Genomic DNA, 15,798 nt, shown 5'->3' on the forward strand with positions numbered 1-15,798 from the left:
TACACATGCAATGGACACTTTAAGCCTATACTACTTGGCTTCATGTTCATGAATTTTGTTTCCAAAGCTAAAATGAAACAATGAGTAAGAATATTTACAATGGCCAGGCCGGGCGTGGCTCAGCGGCTGAGCATCGACCTAGGATCCAGGGGATCGGGGTTCGATTCCTGGTCAGGGCACATGCCCGGTTGTGGGCTCGATCAATGGCTCTCTCATCATTGATGTTTCTATCTCTCTCCCTCTCCTTTCCTCTCTCTGAAATCAATAAAGAAAAAAAAGATTCCTAAAAAAAAAAAAAAAAGAATATTTACTATGTGAGAAGTTGCAATAATGTAAGAGAGATCTCTAGGATGGATTACTCAGCCAAATGCTTTGACATGTCCAACATAAATAACTTCTTTGTTTGTAATTTTGTTTTGTTAATCCTTACCCAAGGATATTTTTTCCATTGATTTTTAGAGAAAAAAGAAGGGAAGGAGAGAGAAGGGGAAAGAGATTGAGCGACGTGAGACATTTGATTTGCCCTGACCAGGGCCAGGCATTGAACCTGCAACCTAGGTACATGCCCTTGACCAGGAATCAAACCCATGACCCCTCAGTGCACGTGCTGACGCTCTAACCACTGAGCACACCAACCAGGGCCAGCATAAACAACTTTTAGGAAGGACAGGAACTCGGTGTGGCTCTAAAGATACATGTATCCAGTATGTATGGTGGTTGCAACAAGAGACTTTAATATTTACCTGGCAAAGGAAAATTCCCATAGAAATCTTTGAATTTACACTCATCCCTCTACTCCACAGATGGAAGTCCCATAATAATTTCAAGTGTGCTGCCCTGGCCGGTGTGGCTCAGTTGGTTGAGTGTTGTCCCGTGCACCAAAAGGTTGCCAGTAGATTCCCAGTCAGGGCACATGCCCAGGTTGTGGGCTCGATCCCCAGTAGCAAGCATGCAGAAGGCAGCTGATTGATGTTTCACTCTCACATCAATGTTCCTTCCTCTCCCTCTCTCTCCCTTCTCCTCTTTCTAAAGATCAATATTAAATATATATATTTAAAAAATAATAATTTCAAGTGTGCTGTTAAACTTGGTAAATGCAAACATTCAGCAAATCAGCTGCTCTATTTTTGATAGGTTTGCAAAGTTAACCCTGCCCTTGACAGGAAATGCTAGTAGTAGAGTCACGGTATTTTTTGTTTAACAGGTGTAGATTTCTGTTGGCTTTTCACTCTCTACCAGTCATCACTCCCTGACCTTGTACATGTCCTATTTGACAGACTATCTAAATTAAATGTTGTGTTTCCATCTGTCAAATGTCAAATAACTTAATTATTAGGGGTAGAATCTATTGTTTCATTAGTTGTTTGTTCCTGTTGTTTTCAACCAACTGCTACTTGTCTAACCAGGGAGAGAAAAAAATAAGTCTGATAAAGCCAATCTTAGGAAAAGCTGTGATTCTTAAAAGATAGTTAAACAACATTATTGGGCCAAAGAATGCTGGTAGGTAGTAAAGGGTAGTGAGGAGTAATTGTTTCTTTTGCTATGTTCCAAACTGCATTTCAAGAGAACACAGTACTTTTATAGCCCAAAATTTCAGATCTTGCATTTAAAAAATTTTAAATGTTTACAGTATAAAAAACTTGTGGGAAAGTACATATGAAATTTACCATCTTAACCATTTTTAAATGTACAGTTCAATAGTGTGAAGAATATTCATTTTGTGCAAGTAATGTCCAGAAGTTTCTCATCTTGCAAAATTGAAATGCTGTACCCATTAAACATCTCATTTCTCCCTCCCCAGACCACAACCACCGTTCTACTGTCTCTATGAGTTGATACCTCATCTAAGTGGAACATACAGTATTTATTTTTTTGTGACTGGCTTAGTCAGCATATCTTCAAGGTTCATTCATGTTATAGCATGTATCAAAATTTCCTTCCTTGTACGCTGAATAATATTCCATTGTATGTTTTGGCTATTGTGACAGTCTCTATGAGCATGGGTATGTAAATATCTTGGAGACCCTGCTGTCAATTTTTTTGAGTATGTACTCAGAAGTGTAATTGCTGGACCATACAGTAATTCTATATTTAATTTTTTGAGGAACCATCATATTGTTTCTCACAGTGGCTGCACCACTTTGCACTCCTACCAGCAATGTATAAGGCTTCCAATCTCTATACATCCTTGCAAACACATTGTGGGGTTTTTTAAAAAATAATAATAGCCATCCTGAAAGGGGTAAGATAATTATCTCATGGTGGTTTTAATGCATTTCACTGATGAGTAGCCATGTTGAACATCTTTTCACATGTTTGTTGGCCTACACAGAATTTTTGAAACAGAACAAAAGCTACTTTACATTTTTAAAATAAATTCCCTTTTTAGAACTTGTCTACTCTCCTCTATAAGCTGGAGAAACTGGTGCTATGCTTACAAACCATCCACACAGCAAGCCTTCCTTCTAAGACAGCTGCAAAACTGGAAGCCCAAAAACTGTAGGTGGTGACAGAAATAAGGTCCTGTTATCAGCAGGAAAATGACAAGCTCACCCCCTAGTGACAAGTTAGGAAGATAACAGAAAAAAAAAGCAACTGTTCTTAAAAGGCACAACCGCTGAACATAACCTCTACCCTACCCAAATATGGAGAAAACACTAATAACAAAAATACTAATCAAAATAGTTTATTCACAGGCACAGTTAAAAAGGTTCTGTTCTGAGGGGAAAATGTGTTACAAAGCCCTTGCTTACAAATCCCTGCCTGAAGTTGCCTTGGGAAAAATCTGCTCCCTTAGTGTGATGAGCAGTGCCAGGTAAGTGGGCTGGGGATGTTAGTCCACTAACTGCGAATGTCTCCACTGAAGAAGGCTTATGTTTCATCCTCTCTAGCAACCCTGAAGCAGAGCAACCTTTAACCTTCCCGATCTCTATGAATTTATTGAAAAATGCGACTCTAAAGGCCTAACTAGAGCCCACACCAATGATTACATAAACCAGAGGGTGGCATTCGTGACTGTTCTTAGCTCCTTAAGTCCTCTATTATGTAAATCAAGATACCTTCTGATTTTCAAGTCTTCCCAACTAAAACAATAATCATCATCATAATGATGATGTCTGATTCCTTCAGGCCCTGTGGCTGCTAATTTTTCCAATCTCCCGCTCTTCGTCTCTCCTCCCCACCCCCCACCCCCCAAAATCTTTATGGCTCTCTTAGTTTGCTGTTTTTCAAAGAGCTACAAGAGTTTGAGATCTAAGATCCCATTAATGTGGGTCTCTTCACAGGACACACCAGTTAAAGAAATGTACACTTCAGGATACATCCCAGTAGGTGACACTCTGGGGCAATGGGTATATATAACCAGGGCTACTACTATCAAGTCCCAAGTCTTCCTGCTCCAGCAGGTTGGCCTCCAAGGGCTGCATCAGGAATAGGAGGGGCCAGTATCTGTTGCACAGGAGGGTGGGCCACGTTACCCAAATGTTAAAGGTTGGACGTTTTTCTGCTGTTCTTTATGCAGCTGCATGGCACGATTTTTTAGCACTTCGGCCTTGGCTTCATTCTTATCGACACCGTCCCCCAACTTGTACATGCGGCTGGCGTTGACACAGGCCCAGACATGGCCCAGGTCACAGGCTTTCATTGAGTATTTGCACGCTAGGCCCATGTCCTTGGGAAAGCCGGGTGCACCCTGCAGAAACATGGTGCTGAGGTTGAAGCAGCTAGAGGCATAGCTGCCATCACAGGCCCTTGTGTAATAGTCCCTGGCCTTCCCCAGATCGGGCTGGCCATCATCGTTCATCTGTCCATCATGTGCCAGGAGACCAACATTGTGACATGCCTCCACAGACTTCTTTCCAGGCTTCTCACATGCCATCAGAAAGCAGCTGCAGGCAGCTTTCAGGTCCTGTGTAAGCCCACCTAGGAGTTAGGAAAGAAAGAAAAAAGTAAATTCAAGCCAGGGAAGAACCTGAATGCCTCAGGCCAAAGTTAGGGAACAGTTCCTGAATAAAGTTCACATACTTTGAGTTAAGGCAGCATGAAAGGAAGGTGGACTGGTATAGTGCACAGACCTTCCAGCTTTTTAAACCATGGAACTATTTGTTCAAAGGAGACCTTATGAGGCAGATCCAAAAGGTAAAGGAGGTGAAGAGTGGGAATGATAATAACAGCTACCTCCTAGAGTTACAGTGAGAACATGGCATTTTATAAGCACTTTATTAAATGTTTGTTAATTTAAATATATACTGAACATATGTTATTTGCCAATTCCTGTGCTAGGTTCTGGGAAACAGATTCTGTCCCTATCTGGGGATCTTATGGTCTAATAAGACAGACATTAAACAACTACAAAAATAAATGTATGAATATAAGTGTGACAAGTGTATGGAGGAAAAGTACAGGGTGCTATGAGAATACATCAGGGCTTTGACCTAGACTAGGGGTGAGATCAAGGAAAGCTTCCCCAAAGAAGTGACATTTGAACTCTGAAATAATGGAAAAAAGAAGCGAAAGAAAACATGACCCTTTCCAGGCAGAAGGAAGAGGGTACAAAGAGAAAAGGAGCCCATGCGGCTGGAACCCAGAAACCCTGGGGAAGGAGGCTGGAGAGACAGGCAGGGGTCAGATTACGCAGGGCACAGGGGGGTCATGTGAAGGATCCTGGACTTAGAATCCTAGCACCAATAATCAACGGGAAACCACTAATGGGTCATTTTAAGCAGAGGTAGTTACAGAGCTCACTTTTTTCCTTTAGTTTGTTTTTTATTCACGGAAATTTGAAATTCCCATGTACCACTGAGGCAGGATAGTAAGAAGCTAGGAAGATTTCTGGTCAGGTGGAATGGGGAAACCGAGACATGAAAATTAAACAAGGCCAAACAATTTGAACACCTTATAGCCAGCTGGTGAATTGAGAGACCTTATCTCCCCTAAACAAGGACACTTGAAAGCAAGTTGTTTATACCTCTCCTCCCTAACCAGAGAATACATATCTTAAATTACCCTGTTTGGTGAAAATAAAGGACAGACCCAATTAATGCCATTCGTGCCAGCTAAACCCAAGGACAGATGAAGTCAGGGGAACAAATAACAAAAAACCCATCAAAGTCAGACAGACCTAAGATAAAAGTAAAACAGTAAAACAGACCAAAGAATAATCCCAAACTCCCCTATATTCGCTCATTTAAAAAATATATATATATATTTATTTAAAAGAGAGGAAGGGGGAAAGAGAGCTAGAAACATCAATGATGAGTCATTGATTGGCTGCCTCCTGCACACCCCCAACTGGGGATCCGGCCTGCAACCCGGGCACGTGCCCTGACCAGGAAGAGAACCTTGATCTCCTGGATCATAGGTCGCTGCTCAACTGCTGAGCCACGCCGACTGGGCTATATGCTCATTTGTATGCATCTGCATGTTAAAAATGCAACTGGAAAGCTGATGAATATTCTGCTGAAACCCTTCCGTAAGATTCTTGCTGACAGAAAAAAGATAAAAAAGCCTCAAGTCAAAGACCCAGTGTGGGTTTGCTCTAGAGCACGCCCATGACCCTTCACGGGCATGAACTTTTTACTTCCTCTTAAACTCAAAAATACTTATCCCAGCACTTTCGGTTATTTGCATTTTCAGCTATTTCCTTAGATTAGGACACTAGGAAAATTACTAAGTTAAAGAAATGCTCCTTTGCACTAGAAAGGAAACTGACATTCCTGTTGATGCTAAACTTTCATCAAAATAGGAACTACCACAAACCCAATGTCCCATGTGAAAGCAGATAAAACCGACACAGCTCCAGAGAATTAAAAAGACATCTTATTCATCAAACTTTCACTGAATGTTTTTCCAACCAGGGTTGGCTGGGCACTCAGAACAAGGGATGAATGAATCATAATATCCTCAAGAAGCTCATGATCCAGTGGGGGGGGGGGGGGAAGCTGCTTGTCAAAGGTCATATTCCCTTTGTGGTGGTTTTAAAATATGCCTATAAATTCTTTTATATTCCTGCCTTCGAGGGGTGAAATTTTTTTTTTTTTTTTTAATATATCTTTATTGATTTCAGAGAGAGGAAAGGAGAGGGAGAGAGGGATAGAAACATCAATGATGAGAGAGTCATTGATCCACAGCCTCCTGCACACCCCCGACCGGGGATCGAACCCTGATCGCCTGGATCCTGGGTCGAAGCTCAACCGCTGAGCCACGCCCCGCCAGGAGAGGGGTGAAATTTTAAGTTCTCTCCCCTTAGTGTGAATTAGACTTACTGACTCACTTCTAATAAATAGAATATGATGGGAATGAAACATGTGTCACATCCAAGGGTAGGTCATTGAGGATTCATTAAAAGACACTGAGGATTCCTTCTTGCTCTGTCTCTTGGATCACTCACTCTGGAGGAGGCCAGATGCTATGGCATGAGGACACATAGAGACCCATGTCACAAGGAACTGAGGTCTCCTGACAACAACTGGCAAGGAACAGAAAGAAATCTTTACCCACAGCCACATGAATAAGTCATTTAAAATTGGAAACTCCAGTTCCAGTCAAGCCTTCAAATAACCGCAGTCCTAATGCCTGCAAACTCTTGAGAGACCCTAAGACACACAGCTAAGCCACTCCCAAATTCCTGACCCACAGAAACTATGTGAAATAAGTTTGCTAGGATAATTCGCTATTTAGTAATAGATAACTTAAACACTACTCCAGTGATAACTGCAATAAGGGCCTGAGGAGAAAAGATAGATGGAAGGGAATTAACCATTATTGATCCCTTCCTCTGGGCCAGGCATGTGCTGATGCCTTTATCTACATTATTTTATTTAATCTTCACAACAACCCTGTAAAGCAAGTACTATCTTTTTCTCCATTTTATAGGTGATATAAGGCACAGAGTTTAAGTGGCTGGCTCAAGGGCCCACTCACTACTTGCAAATAGCATTCCCTAAGGTCTGCCTAACTCTTCCCCTCATCACTCTGAACTTGTTTCCAAATCTTCCTGCAATGTACTTCCCCAATGCCTGTGAGGATCCTTCTGCAAAGAGGGATCAGTGTGAGGTAAGCACTACTATCAATGACAAGGACTGAGGAAAGCAGGCCTTCCTTACCTTTTCCAGTCACATAATAGGCCCCGAGTTTGTAGCAGCTATCACTGTGTTTGTTCTCTTCACAGTTGAACTTCAACACCTTGGCAGCCTCATCAAAATTCTTCTGGATCCCTTCCAAATAGTCTACCAGTCGATAACAGCCTGTGAAAAGAGGACAAGAGCTGTTCTTTATGTCTGGGGCCACTGCTTAGCAGTGGGGAGGGTGCAAGCGTAGCAGGCCAAATGTGTCTTTCAGTTAGGACCAGCCTCTGTTCACTGCTGAGGTATGACAAAGAATGCAGGTGGTGTCCAGCCATTTTTACAAATGGCATTGTCTGCCCTTCGGCAAGAACTGAGCAATGTAAGGACTGGGGAGACCTTGACCCCTGCACTGGCTCTTCCTCTCATCAGCCCTTCTGCTCCCTGTCAGCCAGGCCAGCCCAGCCCAAAGACACAGTGACTTCCATAACTGAAACTCTGCTAGCTTTGGAACTTCTTAGGAAGTTCAGTAGTCAAACATAGAAAACCAAAAGGGTCCATGGACTAGTCTTTGTAGCAGCAAGAAAGCGGTGCTTCGATGACAGTCCTCAGCCAGGCCGGGAATGTGAAGTCTGAAAACATAGCAGAAACAGCAGCTAGCCTCTAGTCCCAGCAAGCCTCTCCTTAACATCTCTTCCCGCTGTCCTTTCTTCATCCCCAATAACACCCATCTCTCATTCATTTTCATTCAACAATTTTGAGCATCTATGTCCATTTATATACCAAACACGGTCCCAGATGCTGGGAATATAGTCACTTGTCTCCTAAAAATTACATTCTAGAGGACTAAACACAATAAGTAAGCAAATAGATGAACAAGATGTATTCAAACAGTAATAAGTGTTATGACTGAAATAAAATATGATTTTAAGATAGTTTGTTGTACATGTTGGGGGAATGGTTAACAGACTGGGTGATCAGGGAAGACCCATTCCTTCTGACCAACTCCAGAAATCTTTCCCAACCATCCTGCTCCTCATGACTCTCCTGTGAATTCTCTCTACACTTAGGACATGGACCAGCCCTCAAAGAACAACCTTGGGTTCTTTTTAAGCCATTATACTGCAGAGCAACTCTGTGTAGTTCATTAGCATCAAGAAATAGCTATATGATGTTCTGGAAACTAGGCTACAAGCTATTATAAGGTAGGGTCAATGCCATTTTTTTTTTCTTTATGAAAACAAAGTAGGGAGCCCTGGACAGTGTGGCTCATCTGGTTAGAGCATCGTCCTGTACACCAAAAGGTGGCAGGTTCAACTCCTGGTCAGAGCACATAGGTCGCTGCATGTGCGGAGGCAACTGATGGATGTTTCTCCCCCCCTTCTTCTCTCTAAAATCAATTTAAAAATAATAAATACATAAATAAATAAATAAACAAACAATAAATAAATAAATAATAAAGTAGGAAGAGGAAAGCACCCAAAGGCACTGGCTGCTCTGGGTGGCCTCGTTTGGACACCACCACCACCCTACACTCAAGTCAACTCAATGTTCCCAGAACACACAAGGCACATTCACACGTCAGGTCTTTCCCACCAGCGGTTGCCTCCGCCTAGCACAGCCTTCCCTTGCCTTCCTCCAGACTTTGTTCAAATGCCATTTTCTCAATGATTCCCCCTGATCACTCAATTTAAAATTGCCCTCCACAACTCCCGACACCGCTCAGTCACTTCTTTTTCCCATTGCACTTACTATTTTCTAACACACTATTTCATTTACCCCCTTGTGTTTATTGTCCAATTTCCCCCACTACGCTCCAGGAGGACAGGGAATTTTCTCTGTTCACTGATGTGTCCCCAGTCCCTCTATCCTAAGGGCCGCAGCACTTCTCCTTCGCGGCCCGGCCTCCAGGCTGAATCGGGCGGAGCATTTCCCCCACGGCGAGCTCGGAGCGTCGCGGTGGAACCCAACCCGCCCCAACACACACACAAGGTCGTCCGAGTCCCGCAGATCCCGTCCCGACGTGTCCCCGGCCGCCCACCGCTTCCAAGATTCCGGCAGCGGTGGGTCACGTGACCGCCCGGCCCCCGCCCCGCCCCTCCCCCTCCAGGAGCTCCCACGTGTTCCCAGGCCCGCCGGCGGAGCTTACCATCCGGGTCCTTCTCGCGGTAGCACTGATAGTGGCACTCCACCTCCATGTTCTCCAGAAACGACTTCACCTGCTCCTCGTCCTGGAAGTCCACCACGCCGGCCATGGTTCGTGCTCGCCCAGATGAGATTACCCTGTCGCTCCTACCCAGGCCACGCGGAGTCCAGCCCCACGGTCACGTGAGCCGGTGGAGGGGCGGGGCCGGGCCGGGGCGCGCCCCGGAGGTCTGCGCTCGCCCGCGCATTCCCTAAGGCCGGGCGCCGCAAACGGGGGCTGGTCCTCAATCATCACTCCGTTAGTCTTTGGCGGTCAAATCTTTTCCTCGGGTCAGCTCATTCCTAAAACAGATGGCAGTCTTTCTGCTGCACTTTATCTGTACCAGCTTTGTAGCCTTAGGTGATCTTCTGCTTGGAGTCTTTTATCCCTTCATCCCCCCTCGCGTTGAGTTCCGTAATCTCAGAGTGCCTGCTGTGCGCCTCACCAAGTGCTTCCTTCTAGTAATTCAACAGCTAGGAAGAATGGTCCCTGCCTTTAAAGAGCTTGCATTTTAGTAGGAAGATGTTTATTTATTCATTCAACAAGCAACTTGTGCACCTCCTATGTCTGTCTGTACAACTGTAGCGAGAAATTTGATTCATCTCTGTATTTCTCCCAGACCCACCCTCTGCTCCCACCATGAATGACGTAAGGAATGGACGGCTGTGCGAGGTGATGACTGGAACGCAGTATCAGTAGAGGTTGTACAAATAACATTGTTATAATAGCTAATGTTTAAACAGGGCTGAACTTTGGGCGAGATTCTATTCTAAGACCACTGTATAAATTCTCATTTAATTCTCACCATATTCCTTGTGACACTATGGAGTAGGTATTATTATATTCCCATTTTGCAGATGAGGAAACCGAGGTACACAAAGCTTAAGTAACTTGTCCAAGATCATACAGGAAGTGAGAGAGTTGTTGTGCAGTAAATGTTTTTTGAATAAAAGAATAGATGAGTGCCCGGCCGGGCGTGGCTCAGCTGTTGAGCATGGACCTAGGATCCAGGCGATCTGGGTTCGATTCCCGGTCAGGGCACATGTCCAGTTGCGGGCTTGATCAATGACTCTCTCATTATTGATGTTTTTATCTCTCGCTCCCTCTCCTTTCCTCTCTCTGAAATCAATAAAGATACATTTAAAAAAAAAAAAGAAATACTTTAAAAAAAAAAAAAGAATAGATGAGTTACAAGAGGACTGTATCAATGAGATGGAGGAGAGGAAAGGAACTTCACCTGTTTTTTTTATTTCTTCTGCTCAGAATCATCAGCTTCAAAAAGCCTAGATTGAAAGCTCTCCAAAGACAGTCCCTATTCATCTTTGAGTCCCAGCCCGCCCTAGTCTAAAGCCCTCAGTGGAGTTCAATCTATGCTTTCCCATCACCTATAGCAATGCCCCCCAAATAACTCCCCTATTAATCTATCCCTAATGGCATCAGAGAGTGTACAACTTCCAAACACTTCCTCATTGGGAAGCAGCTTACTGCAACTGGGAAATGTCTTTGAAATCCCAGTTTTATTTTAAAATTCATATGATTTTACATCCAATTTCACAATACATTCTTCATAGAAAAGCACAAGATTAGCTTTTCCCCAAGCCTTTGAGTAAAATTGAAATTCCTGGTGATATGCCACATGTGGTTTCTCATACCCTGATCACATTGGGAGATACTTCAGTATACATGCCCCAGGTAGGGAATCCTTGACCTTGGATTTTGTGCCCACCTTTCTTAGCCTGACCTTTAAGGCCATGTACAATCTGATTCTAGCCTCATCTCCTCCCTTTGTTCCCCCGTACCCCACCCAACCTTCTATTCTCTGAATAGGTCCCAAGTTTGTGTCCCTGTTTATTGCTGCTCTTGATGTGTGGACCACTCTTCTCTGCCCAAATCAGAGATCCCTCGTCTGTAAAATCGTCCCAGGTGCAACAACTACACACCCCTAAAGTAGATTTAGATGTTTCCACTTAGTGTTTCACACTACTTGGTTTATTCTGTTATAATGTAGTAGGAAAAGACTGGCTTTGGAGGGCAGACAGATCTTAGAATCCACGTCCCATGTTTACTAAATTGTGACCTTGAACCAATCACATTTGTGACCTTACTTCCTTTTCTGTAAATGTAGATCCCTTGTATGGCTGTCAGTAGGACTAAAAGTTCATGTATGCAATGTGCTTAGCAGAGAGCCTGGCTCAGAGTCATTCCTGTTCCACAAATATTTCTTGTCATGCTCATAATGGCTGTAATGGCTTAAAAATCTGTGTCCCCCACTAGACTGTGAGCTCTCTGTCCCTTGTGCTGGTCACAGGGCCAAAAATAGAGCAAGGTTTGGTGAGGGTAATATAGGTAACTAAGGTGAGAGACAGGTCACAAATAGTCCTTTCCCTTAATCCTGTTTGTTAAATTGAAATGCATTGAAATGAGAACACCTGAGCAGTAGAGGGAGCTAGAGAGTTGGAGAAAAAGATGGAAGAAAGGCTGAGCCAAGTATGAAATCACGTACTTTAAAAGGAAATTTAAGGTCATTACAAAGGCAGCCAGCTTCTTTTATTAGTACTGTCCAGCTCTGTAGTTTTTATTCTCCCTATTCTTATGAATTTTCTCATTTGCTTTTTTTTTGGCCAGATGATTGCACTTACTTGTGGAATCCAAAAAACAAAATAAACAAGCAGAGTGGAAACATAGATGCAGGAACCATTTTGACTGTTATTTTTTATTCAAGTAATACATGAATATATGCTTATTGTAAATTAATCTCATGTTTTTAGCCCTTTTCAATAAGCACTTTGCAGCTTGTAGACACTGTTCAGACTGTTGCAGAGAAATGGAGGGTCAAAGAAATTAAGTAATTTACCCAAAAAAACACAATGAGAAGACCAGAGAAACTTAGAGTTCTTAGAATCTTAGAGTTCACAACCATCCTGGATCCTGAAGGGGAAGAAATCAAGAGCGTTGTAGCACTCACCTCCTGACTCCAGACATAGATTCAACTGATATTAATTGATCACTAATTAGTACTTTAGTTTAGTACTTTAGATTCATTATCTCATTTATTCTTCATAGCATTACTCACTGTTAATTCAACAAACACTCCCTGAATGATTAATAATGATTAGGGCTTAAGAGATGCAAAATTTAAAAATGCTAGGTTTCAACAAAACATGCTTTTCCTTCAGAGAGGAAAAGCACTGGTAAATAAACACTATGATATGCTCTACTCTAATGATGAAAGGAAGGCAAATTAGAAACAGTGTGATACCCTTTTTCATTTCTTTAATTAAGATTGGTATCCCATGTTTGTGAGGATGCTGAGAAACCAGCATTCCCATACACTGTTGGTGGGAATATATATTGATGCTTCCTCTTTGGAGAACAATATGATAATATCTATTAACATTTAAAATTTGTTTATATTTTGGGGGGGGAGGTGAGAGAAATTATCTGCAAACCATCTACCCTACAGTGGACTTGTATTCAGAACATACAGAGAATTCCTACAACTCAACAGCAGAAAGACAATGTTTAAAAAATGGGCAAAATATTTGAATAGACATTTTACCAAAGAATGTGAATAGGCTACAAGCACAAAAAAATATACCCAGCATGCCCTGGCCAGCATGCCTCAGTTGGTTGGAGTGTCCTCCTATACACCAAAAAGGTGGCAAGTTCAACTCCTGGCCAGGGCACATACCCAGGTTTCGGGTTCCATCCCCGGTGCCCTGGGAGGCAACCTATTTATGTTTCTCTCCCATGTTGATATTTCTTTCTATCTCTCTCTCTCAAAAAACAAAAAAAAACAATAAAAAATTTGTTAAATGCACCCAGCATGGGAAAATGCAAATAAATTTCACATTTCCACAATGAGATACCACTATACAACTACTAGAATGGCTGTAGTGAACAAGACAAACAATACTAAGTGTTGATAAGGATATTAAAAAACTGGAACCCTTATACATTTCTGTTTGGAATGCAAAATGCTGCAGCCACTTTGTAGTTTTGTTTGTTTGAATTTTATTTTATTTTGATAAGGACACTTAACATATCTATCTTGTTAACAGATTTTTAAGTGTACAATATATTATTGTTGAATATAGGTAGAATGTACAGTGTTGTACAGCAGATTTCTAGAGTTTACTCATCTTACTTAACTGAAACTTATGCCCTTGATTAGTAACTCCCCATTTCCTCTTCCTCCTCAGCCCCCGCAACCACCATTTCCATCTTTGAGTCTATGAATTTGACTATTTTAGATACCTTATATAAGTGGAATTATGCAGTATTTGTCTTTCTGTGACTGGCTCATTTCACTTAGCATAATGCCCTCAAGGTTCATCCATGTTTTAACATACTGCAGAATTTCCTTCTTTTTTGAGGCTGAATAGTATCCCAATGTATGCTTGTGTACCACATTTTCTTTATCTACTCACCTGTCAATGGACATTTAGGTTGTTCCACATCTTGATTACTATGAATAGTGCTGCAGTAAACATGGGGATGCTAATATCTCTTCATTGCTGATTTCAATTCTTTTGGATAAATGTCCAGAAGTGGGATTGCTGGATCATATGGTAATTCTATTTTGAATTTTTTGAGGAATATCATACCGTTTCCCATAGCAGCTGTACCATTTTGCATTCGTGTCAACAGTGTGCAAGGATTCCAATTTCTCCATAGCCTCAACACTTGTCTTTTTATTTATTTATTTTAATCCTCACATAAGGATTGTTTTTAGTTGATTTTTTAGAGAGCAAAAGAAAGAAACATCAATGTGAAAGAGAAACATCAATCGTTTGCCTCCCACACACACCCTGACCCCGGGTTGAACCCACAGCTTTTTTGGTGTTCAGGATGATGCTACAACCAACTGAGCCAGCCAGCCAGGGCTCTCTTTTGATTGTTTTTTATAACAGCCATCTTCACAGGTGTTCATCGTGGTTCTGATTTGCATTTTTCTGATGATTAATGACTTTGAGCATCTTTTCATATGTCCATTAGCCATTTGTACTTCTTTAGAGAAATGTGCACTCACGTCCTTAGCTCATTTTAAATCAGGTTTTTTGCTTTTGAGTTGTAGGAGTTCCGCACATATCCTGGAGATTAACCTTTTATCAGATATCTGGTTGGTAAACACTTCCTTCCATTATTTTGGTTGTCTCTCCATTCTGTTGATTGTCTCCTTTGCTGTTCAGATGCTTTTTAGTTTGATGTAGTCCCATGTGTTTGTTTTTTGTTTTGTTGCCTATGCTTTTTAAAAATTTTTAAAAAATATATCTTTATTGATTTCAGAGAGAGGAAGGGAGAGGGAGAGAGATAGAAACATCAATGATGAGAGATGCATCCTTCCCACTGGTAAAAAGGAAAGTCCATTGATCAGCTGCCTCCTGCATGCCCCCGACTGGGGATGGAGCCTGCAACCTGGGCATGTGCCCTCACTGGGAATCAACCCTCCATCTCCTGGATACTGGGTCCATGCTCAACCGCTGAGCCACGCCCGGCGGGCTGCCTATGCTTTTGATATCCTTAAAATGTGCTTACATTTTTGATCCAGAAATTCAACTTTCAAGAATGTATCCTACAGAAATTCTTACACAAATAAATCTTTGCTGCAATTTTTGTTGCTGCTGCTGTTATGATAATAGAAATGACAAATATCCAAGAACAGGGGATTTGATACAATGTAGACATTCAAAAGAATGAAATAGGTCTATTCATGTCAACATTGAAAGATGTTCAAGCCTGGCCAGAGTGGCTCGGTTGAGCATCCCCGTCATCCTGCGCACCAAAAGGTTGCCAGTTTGATTCCCATAGGCAACCAATCAGTGTTTCTCTCTCTCCCTCTCTCTCCCTTCCTCTATCTAAGTATGTCCTTGGGTGAGGATTAAAATAAATAAATAAAATGTATTAACTTATTTTTTAAAAAGAAAGATGTTCAAATATATTGTTAAGTGAAAAAAGTTGTACAGTGCTGGCCGAGCGTGGCTCAGTGGTTGAGCATGGACCTGGGATCCAGGAGATCAAGGGTTGATTCCCAGTCAGGGCATATTCCTGGGTTTCAGGCTTGATCACCAGTTGGGGACATGCAGGGGGCAGCTGATTGATGGTGACCCTCTCATCATTGATGTTTTTATCTCTCTCCCTCTCCCTTCCTCTGTCTGAAATCACTAAAGATATATTTTAAAAAGGAAAAAAAAGGGAAAAAAAGTTGTACAGTATAACCTAATTTTGTTTAAAAAGTAACCTTTTGTATAGTCATAGAAAAAAACCAGAGAGAAAATACACTGAACTGTTAAGAGTAACTATGGACTGGGAAGGAGAGAGGGAATCGTGTACAGGGCACTTGCAGTGTCTGTACTCCATCTTTATTTTTATAATAATGTATTACTTTTGTAAGCTGACAAAATAATAAAAGTGTTTTTTAAAGACATGATGTCTTCCCTAGACATGTTCATTGTCTTACAGGTCACTTCAGGTATTAATATCTCCATTTTATAAACTTGGTCCAGAGGAGTAAAGCGATTTCTTCAAGGTCACACAGGCGGGCAAGCGTCT

The 15,798-nt window shown here is 42.0% G+C and overlaps 1 protein-coding gene and 1 long non-coding RNA gene across 3 annotated transcripts; one reads left to right on the top strand and one right to left on the bottom strand.

Annotated features, from left to right (window-relative positions):
• Nucleotides 1-2,244: 2,244 nt before the first annotated feature.
• On the bottom strand, nt 2,245-9,673 carry COA7 (cytochrome c oxidase assembly factor 7). Its single transcript, XM_081143813.1, has 3 exons — nt 9,211-9,673; nt 7,104-7,244; nt 2,245-3,921 (listed from the first exon to the last, which is right to left on the bottom strand). The coding sequence occupies exons 1-3, from the start codon at nt 9,314-9,316 to the stop codon at nt 3,473-3,475; spliced, it is 696 nt and encodes a 231-aa protein (XP_080999939.1). The 5' UTR covers nt 9,317-9,673; the 3' UTR covers nt 2,245-3,472.
• On the top strand, nt 9,230-15,387 carry LOC308560144. Of its 2 annotated transcripts, none has more exons than XR_013999251.1 (3): nt 9,230-9,317; nt 9,866-9,947; nt 14,536-15,387. It is a non-coding gene; the product is annotated as an uncharacterized lncRNA (long non-coding RNA). The 2 variants fall into 2 exon arrangements; XR_013999252.1 differs by lacking the exon at nt 14,536-15,387 and adding an exon at nt 11,872-12,472.
• Nucleotides 15,388-15,798: the final 411 nt, after the last annotated feature.

This window comes from Miniopterus schreibersii (assembly GCF_964146895.1).
Source record: "Miniopterus schreibersii genome assembly, chromosome: 8".
Lineage (NCBI taxonomy): Eukaryota > Metazoa > Chordata > Mammalia > Chiroptera > Miniopteridae > Miniopterus > Miniopterus schreibersii.

What these genes read in the sequence shown, in the direction of transcription:
- COA7 (XM_081143813.1), bottom strand. Translation starts at nt 9,316, where the DNA reads ATGGCCGGCGTGGTGGACTTCCAGGACGAGGAGCAGGTGAAGTCGTTT. An exon ending in CCGCGAGAAGGACCCGGATG is followed by an intron (nt 7,245 to 9,210) that starts GTAAGCTCCGCC and finishes CTCTTTTCACAG; the next exon opens with GCTGTTATCGACTGGTAGAC. An exon ending in CTATTATGTGACTGGAAAAG is followed by an intron (nt 3,922 to 7,103) that starts GTAAGGAAGGCC and finishes CCTAACTCCTAG; the next exon opens with GTGGGCTTACACAGGACCTG.